The 8,447-nt window shown below is 46.2% G+C and overlaps 1 protein-coding gene across 14 annotated transcripts in view; it reads right to left on the reverse strand.

Annotated features, from left to right (window-relative positions):
• DNM1 (dynamin 1) overlaps positions 1-8,447 on the reverse strand; it is a 139,441-nt gene that overhangs the window by 25,884 nt on the left and 105,110 nt on the right. For all 14 annotated transcript variants that reach the window (XR_015948767.1, XR_015948764.1, XR_015948762.1 and 11 more), the window contains one exon: positions 1,018-1,127. Coding sequence is in view for 8 of the 14 variants with exons in the window: in XM_088665336.1 (XP_088521462.1) it covers positions 1,018-1,127 (110 nt within the window). In the remaining 6 variants the exon portion in view is untranslated. The remainder of the gene's footprint in view (positions 1-1,017; positions 1,128-8,447) is intronic.

The raw sequence follows: 8,447 nt of genomic DNA on the forward strand, positions 1-8,447 counted from the left end.
GTGGAACTTGCATAAGAAAGAACTCATCTGAAACGGACATGAGTTGCAAATATACAGATGCATCCACCTCTAGGTTAAAGTTAACAGAGCAACGGGGGAGGGTACAACCCCCCGTTTTCCAAATAATACGGCAATTTGGAGGTTCATCTGAACTGAGCTCTGTCAGACAGAGGGTGCAATTTTGTATCACACACTGAGGGAGAGCAGGGCGCAGAGGGACTCCCATCCAGCTGCATCAATGTGAGGCATAAACCACTTCTTTTCTGTGCAATTCAGCTGGGTTAATAATTTGCAGCCAGGGTCTTCTGCATCTCTCCACCATTGCATTCTGTTTCTGGCTCTTCCACAGGCAGCACCAGCCTTGTATCAGGAAAGTCACAGGGCCCAGTAGTTGCTTTGAACTTTAAAAACATAATGTGATATATCCTGATCACAGATCTTCCATGCCTGCAACCTGCTTGATCCTTAGAAAGCTGGGCTTTCGGAGTTTAGGAAACAATGCTTTTGCACTTTCATATAGCATCACACACACACCTGTCCTTTAGACACCTAATTATCCCCAGAGTAAATACATCTGCCATCCTCTGCCTTTATTCATGCCTTTACTAATTGTCACCTTCTGCCATCATGGTGCCAACATGTGTCCTCTTACACTCTCACCTTCCTAATACGGTGGTACCTTGAGTTACAAACGTCTCAGGTTACAAACACTTCAGGTTACAAACTCCGCTAACCTGGAAGAGTTACCTCGAGTTGAGAACTTTGCCCCAGGATGAGAACGGAAACTGTGTGCCGGCGGCGCAGTGGCAGCAAGAGGCCCCATTAGCAAAAGCGTGCCTCTAGTTAAGAACAGTTAAGAATGGACCTCCAAAACAAATTAAGTTCATAACTAGAGGTACCACTGTACTTGCCATCCCATGACCTCACTTTCCTCACACTTGCTATTCTCTGCCCTTCTAAACACCCAAAATGTGCAGATGGAATGGAATTACTGGAATTTCAGATAAAGGGCAGCACCTCTGCTCAGTGTTGAAGAGGGCAAAGATGTGCTTGCTGGACATGAAGCCCTTCTCGACATCCCGCACCTTCAGATTATCCACTGGCAACATGTATTTCTTCTCTTTTTCCTGAAAGGCACAAAGAGCACCCGCCAGTTATTTACCAGTCCTGCTATGTATTCAACACCGTTGTGGAGTATGCTGCTTTCTAATTAAGTAAAGCGGCTGATAGCATTAGTAAGACCATCATATTTGTTTAGCTATGTCATAACAGAGAGAAGAAGAAAGATATGCAGAGTTGAGCCACAAAATTGGCTCTTAATTTCCAGAAGCATGCAAGGTAATGTGATTTTCCTTGTCCAATAGCAAAAAGCACACAATCTCACTTGATGTAATAAAATTGTCCCTGTGGATAAACTCAGATATTTTCCCACAAGAATCTTTAAACAGAGGACACCAGGTAATGTAGTGAACAACGTCCTTTATTTTCCAAAACACACAGGAATGCTGTTCCAAAGGTGATTTCTTAAAGTGGCTACCCAGAAGGGCAGAGGGCATATTATCAAGCCTCAATTCTGTAAAAAAAGAAGAAGTTCTGCACAGAGAAAAGGGAAAGTCCTATTCACAATTAGGAGAATGGTGGGGAAATACAAGTGTGGGATAAAGATCAATTGATTGGAAGACATAACCTCCCCAACAAACCTGAACAAATGTTCAATAAGGACGGGGCATTGCACAGCCCCCACATAAAACTCTGTGCACAGTGGCCGCCAAGATGTCTCTGGGAAGCCTGCAAGCAGGACCTGAGCACAAGAGCCCCCTCCCCACTGATTTTTCCAGCAACTGCAATTCAGAAGCATTGCTGTCTTCAACCACCAAGGCTGGAGAGTCCATGAAGAAGGCCGAGGCAATTTGTCTTGGGCAGCAGATGTGCTCCTGCTGCCACAGCGCGCTTGCCCTCACTGCTGCATTGTGGCAGAAGTGGGTGCAGGTTTAGTGGTGGCGGCGCCAATGGTAGGGGCAGGAAGGAGGCCCAGATCTGCAGAGGTCGATGTGGGACATTTTACCTTCAGTGGCAGAATGTCCTGGGATGCCCCTGCTGATCACGGGCACAGAGCACAGCCATCATGGGGATTGCTAGTAGCTACTGAGAGCTTCATCCTCCATGAATTTGTCCAATCCTCTTTTAAACCCACCCAAGTTCAGCTATTTATTTGTTTATTTCCTACGTTTCATCCCCAAGGACTCCTGGGCAGCTAACAACAAATGATTTTTCTAGAACCGCTACGTGTTCTGAGTAGAAGACTTTCTTCCATCTGTCCTGAATACTCCAACCTTCAGCTACATCAGGTGCCCAGTGAGAGAGTGTTATGTTGCTCTAGTGTTACCAGGCTGGTCGATAAGCAGCTCACCCAGTCTAAACCCCTAAACCAGGCACCCCCAAACTTCAGCCCTCCAGATGTTTTGGACTACAATTCCCATCTTCCCCAACCACTGGTCCTGTCAGCTAAGGATCATGGGAGTTGTAGGCCAAAACATCTGGAGGGCCGCAGTTTGGGGGTGCCTGCCCTAAACGCATCTTTCTGTGACTGCGTTGCAAATCAGTAGAAAATACTGGTATATTAAAATGACCTACAGGGGGAACCATTAAGCCAGGAAGAGGGACAAACGCTTCCGTCGGCACAGAAGCCTCTCCTGCGTTCAACTGAGGCTGCTTGATTGGAAAACTGAAGCAACATGATCTCTTATAGCAAGAAAGAAAATGGAAAAGGCAGGCTGGCTGGCAATTCTCAGGCACCAAAATCTAACAAGAAGGGGATGGTGTGTGCATTGGTGTTTGAATCCTGGCTACAGTCTTGACTATACTGTACCAAACAGGCTTGCTGGGCAACAGCTTTCTGGGTTTTCTCCCTGCTGTTTGAAAAGAACAGACGGTGTGTCTCACAAACACTTAAGCGGCAGCCACAGGAGATTTTAAAAAGTGAGCAGAAATCACTCATTGGCCCAGGGGTGAGAAACCTGTTATGTCCACAGACCTCCTCTCAATATTGGACCTGCATAGGGTGAAAGTGCAGAGACAGCCTTGCTATTCTCCCTTCCACCCACACTTGCTTTTTAAAAAGGGAATCATTAGACACACTCATGAAAGTAGGAGGGAAGGTTGCAGCATCTGGTATGTTTTCATTTAGAGAAAAGGCAAGCAACAGGCGATGTCATAGAAGATTATAAAATGAAGCATGGTGCCCGCAAGGAACCATAGTTCTGGAAATGCATTTTATTCCACGATCCCGTTCAGTGTTTCAGAGGCATGGAAATGGGTAGCCCCTTTCAAATCTATGAATTACATTCAGGTCAAGGTCATATTACCAGTCATTTCCTTTGCTTTTCCCAGCATGAAAAAGTGCTTTGTTGTTTGTTTGTTTTTTAAAAATTGCAACGCAACAACTGTGAGCTTTAAGTCAGGCTAAAACTTGACCCAGTGAGGTCTTGTGTTCAGGTCCTGCTTGCTGGTTTCCCACAAGTATCTGGCTGGCCATTGTGAGAACAGGATACTGGATTAGAAGTGCCCTTGGCCTGATTCAGCAGGCTCCTGTTATGTTGCTACAGCACCTCCGTTCCTGAGAGCTCTGCTGCATCAAACCAAGGTCCAATTAGTCCAACCCCCGATTTCAACAGTGACCACCAGATGGTTTTGGGAATCCCACATGCAAGATATGAAGGCAGAAGGTCCACCCACTGTTTACCTGCATTGCCAGGTTACTGGTATTCAGAAAGACAAATCAAATTACTGGTTCCATTCCCCTAAAAAAAACTATGGGGGGGGAGTGCACTGGCCCCCAGGAGCTGGTGCTTATGACATGGGTCAGTGGCTCCCCAGGACCTTCTGACAAGGATTTCCCCCAGTCCTACCTAAAGCCCTACCTACAGATGCCAGGGAAAGCAACTGCTGTCTTTCTAATGCAAAGCATGTGCTCTAGCACTGACTTTTAAGCTAACAACCACAGGTAGAACCCTCAAGGTGTATAATCCCCCTTTTAATGCTGCCAAAGACACTGTACATCGCCACATGTTGGGGTGGAAAATTCTGTGAGCTGAAGTGGGCGAACAGTGATAGCCTTCCTGGATCAGTTGTTCTAGTGTCATCATGTCCTTGCAGCAAACTCACAAGGATATTCATTGGCACCTTAGAGGCCTTTTCCATCTGATGATTATAGGCTGCAGTGCCTATGAATACCAGTTGCTGGAAATCACGGTGTGTGTGTGTGTGTGTGTGTGTGTGTGTGTGTGTGGAGTGCACATGTTCAGGTCCCACAGAAATCTGTGAGAACAAGAGGCCAGCATAGATGGACCATCAGCCTGATCCAGCAGCTTCTTCTTAGGTTCTTATGTTGCTGCCATGGGGAGAAAGCCACTGGGTAACACCCTGGCTCACAGTCCATTGCCCCGCAATCCTTTGCTGTTGCTTGCCGTTACTGCTCAATAATTTCTACCTATTCCTAATCCTGAAGCCATAGGATATGGTATCTCACCACCAGAAGGATGTCACTGGGAGGAGGAACACAACTACAATAATTTGCTTTCCTGTTCTTCTGGATGAGGTAAAGGTAAAGGTAAAGGTAAAGGGGCCCCTGACCATCAGGTCCAGTTGTGTCTGACTCTGGGGTTGCGGCGCTCATCTCGCTCTATAGGCCAAGGGAGCTGGCGTTTGTCAGCTTCCGGGTCATGTGGCCAGCATGACAAAGCCGCTTCTGGTGAACCAGAGCAGCACACGGAAACGCCGTTTACCTTCCCGCTGGAGTGGTACCTATTTATCTACTTGCGCTTTGACGTGCTTTCGAACTGCTAGGTTGGCAGGAGCTGGGACTGAGCAATGGAAGCTCACCCTGTCGCGGGGATTCGAACCGCTGAACTTCTGATCAGCAAGCCCTAGGCTCTGTGGTTTAACCCACAGCGCCACCTGGGTCCCTGGATGAGGTACTTCAACACTAACATTCATTCAGTTTTCACTGCTAATATGTGCTAAATGCAAGAACATCAAGGGCTGCTTCACAACCTAGCTATTTGCTGCAGGGAAATCATACAGTGCAGCTCTTGCTAAGATGTACAACAGTGGACAGCCAGCAATGGATTTCTTATCTGAGAGTCCTTCTACATTTAATATTCCTTGCCCATAGAAACATAGCTTGTCAGGGATAAATAATCTAGGCTAGGCTTCTTCCTGGTACTCTACACTGGTTTCTAAGTGCCTGTTGCTGTTTATCCTGGGGAACATTCAAGCTTGTCATCTGGAGCCCAACAAGAACCGCATGATTCTTGCTGATCATTGTTTGGCTATGACACAGTCCCTTCCCAAACTTTGGCGTGACACATGCATGCTTCTACCGTAGTTGCAGTGATAATCACATCCAATTATATTATGTATGTTGTTGTTACATGCATACATGGTAGAAGATCAAGATTATAAGGTCATGTAGGAATTTCCTAATGTAGGATGCAGTCCTGTAGGCTATATGTTCCTACAGCTGCTCTGCATGTTCTGGTGTTGACTTGCAACTGACCTCCCACAGTATTCCCCCCCCCCCCCCCCGCAAGCTGCTGAGCTCTTCGGAGGAATTCTGCTCTGAACTAGCAGCTCAGCTCTTGGAAAACACACCTTGCCCCTTGCCAGTTATGTGGCTCAGTTAGGAAACACCAGTGAAGCAAGCTCAAACTTTTGCAGCAGTCCTGGATGCAATAACCCAGGCAAGCAACAAGCAAACTACCCTAGGATTCAAAGTACTGGATGTAACAGAACTGCCAGTAGGACTTGCAGTGCGATGCAAGAGACCTTCTTGGACTGCCCAGGTATCATGGCCCTTCTCTTGCACACATGATATGCTGTGCCATCGGCCCCCCACTCTAAATTCCTGGCCTCGGCCTCTCAAGTCTTTCCATCTTCTCCCCTTTCAGCCCAGCCTGTTTTATATCAATGCTCTGACTTCATTTCCTGAATATAGAGACAGGAAAATGTGTAACGAGCTGCCGAGGGCCGAGACCTTCAAAGTGTTGGATGGGAGCCTCCAGCCCATGTGTTAGCAATCAAGCTGTGGGTATGTGTGTGTGTGTGTGTGTGTGTGTGTGTGTGTGTGTGTGTGTGTGCAGTGGCTGAAACGGCCCAGAAACATCCCAGCCAAAGGAGTAGGACGGGGCAGGCGGGAGGGGGTTGACTGGCGGGAGGAGTAGGTGCCTGCCTGCCTTGGAGTTAGGGGGGGGGGAGAGATGCAGGTTTGGGCTCAGGACCAAGACATCTGCAGCCTCCATCTCTCATTCTCAAGCACCTCTCCTTGAGCCTGAGGCTGGAAAGGGGTTCTTCCAGAGAAGCAGCTTCAGAGTTAATGCAGGCTCAGATGACTGGCGGGTAGTCTCCCCCCCCCATGTGACTTGGAGCAAAGGGAGGTGGTAACATGAGTTCAGTGTTTTAATAGAGGTATAAAACAGAGGTGGGGGGCACCTATCATGTTATCCCCCTCCCCACTTCCTCTCACTCACTCACCCACACACCAATCCCATCCACGTGCAAGGGTGACTCAGTGGTGAGAGAAAGCAGACTCTGGTTGTAACTCAGAGGTACTCTCTTCAGGGATCTACAAGGCACCCAGGGATTTGGGGCGGGGGGGGAGGAGACACAGGCCATCTTCTATCTGTGCCTGTTTAATAGGTATGGATAGGCGGGAGTTATATTCTCATCCTCTCCCACACACTCCAGCTGTCCTTATTTGTGTAACTTGTCCCACCCTAATAAATCACCATCTGATTTTTGTCCCTCGTCAAAATGTCACCATGGTGAGTTGCTACAGCAAGGCATGCCATTTAGGGCGGGGGGTGGGGGTTTAAAAACTTCATTTTGCAAATTTCTTGCAAAAAAATATGCTTTTGGATGTGAGAAATTCAAATCTGCTGAAAATATCAGGTAATGCTAAACAACAACAATGTATAAATGCAAGTACCTAGCAATCATTTTAAATGATACCAGTGCACTTTTACACACATTCTATTTACCAAGCAAAACTAAATTATATTAATTTAACCAATTGAATTCCCAAGTTGTGTTACAAATTTTTAGCACCCCGCATTTGGGGAATTTTAAAGTTGAAAACTCAACATGTCCTATAATGCTACTGTGCTCATTGTGCAGGGTCCAGGCCCCCATGTCACACCCTCTGTCTCCAGAAATAGAATCTCTGGATGAAAGGGTAGGTGTGTCTAATGTACTCTAGTGCACACATGCATTACACTGCTCCCCATACTGTTAGACTACAATTCCCATTGTTTCTGGCCACTTGTTTTGTGCTGATGGGAGTTGGAGTCTGGCAACATTCAGAGGCGACCATGTTTGCAAGCCCTGGCATACAACCCTCTACCTGCAAGCGGGGAGGAGAGAGAGAGAGTGTGTGTGTGTGTTTATCCAGCAAGCGCCTTCTGTGCCAACCTTTCAAATGCCTGCTGAAAACTTTTCTATTCTGCCAGGCCTCTGCAGGGAATTAAGAGTAACCCCCAGCAATGGTCTATTGGTGTTTGTTTTTTGCTTTTGTGTTTAACTCTTTATGATTTTACCATACAGATTTGTTTTTATGTTGTCTTAAACAACTGTGATATATTTATATGGTACAGTGGTAGATAAATATTTTCATTAAAAACTACCGGTAATAGATAAATATAGTGACAGCATAAACACACACCTGCCCTATTTTAATTTGTGGAATATAGGGAGCATATGCTCTGTTCCTGAATTTGTACCCCTAAAAGCTGAGCCATTTTGTTTGTTCTCTCTAGACATCTGCTATTTTCTCTCTCTCATCTCCACTCATTCAGTAAATAATTACGGCATGAATAAAGCCTTTGAACTCTAGAAATGTAAGTCTAATTCACTCAAGCTTCAAGGTGAGCCACCACCCTGCTTCTAATCATGTTCACTTGCAAATACGGGCAGAACTAGGTGCTACCCAGTGCTTGAAGTACTGGAGAAGCAGGGAATTTTCTAATCAAAGCCATAAGCTCCACCTCTGAATCCAGATACCTTTAGCCAAATCATGGCATACACACCACCAATTCCTATAGCCTTTGGAAAACAGTAGCTAAGATGACCAGCCCAAAACATCAGGGGGCCAAGACATCTCTGTCTACCTCCTCCCAATAATTCCACCACTGATATCTTCCCCATCACTACCTTACCCTTGCCAAACAAAACTTTGCCTATCAAAAATCCCTCAAGAAGTCTGTTGAGAAAAGCAAGACACATCCTCTCTCTCTCACACACACACCTCAAGATGATTTATCCTGAGAAATAGATCCACTTTATTTATTTTATTTATTTATTTGATATAGAAAGAATACCATACCCTTAGCTTTGCCTACAACTGTTGACAAAGTTGGAAACTCAGTAGAATAAGTTACAGGTAGGTAGCCGTG

The sequence above is a fragment of the Zootoca vivipara genome, chromosome Z2, assembly GCF_965207765.1.
Source record: "Zootoca vivipara chromosome Z2, rZooViv2.hap1.1, whole genome shotgun sequence".
Lineage (NCBI taxonomy): Eukaryota > Metazoa > Chordata > Lepidosauria > Squamata > Lacertidae > Zootoca > Zootoca vivipara.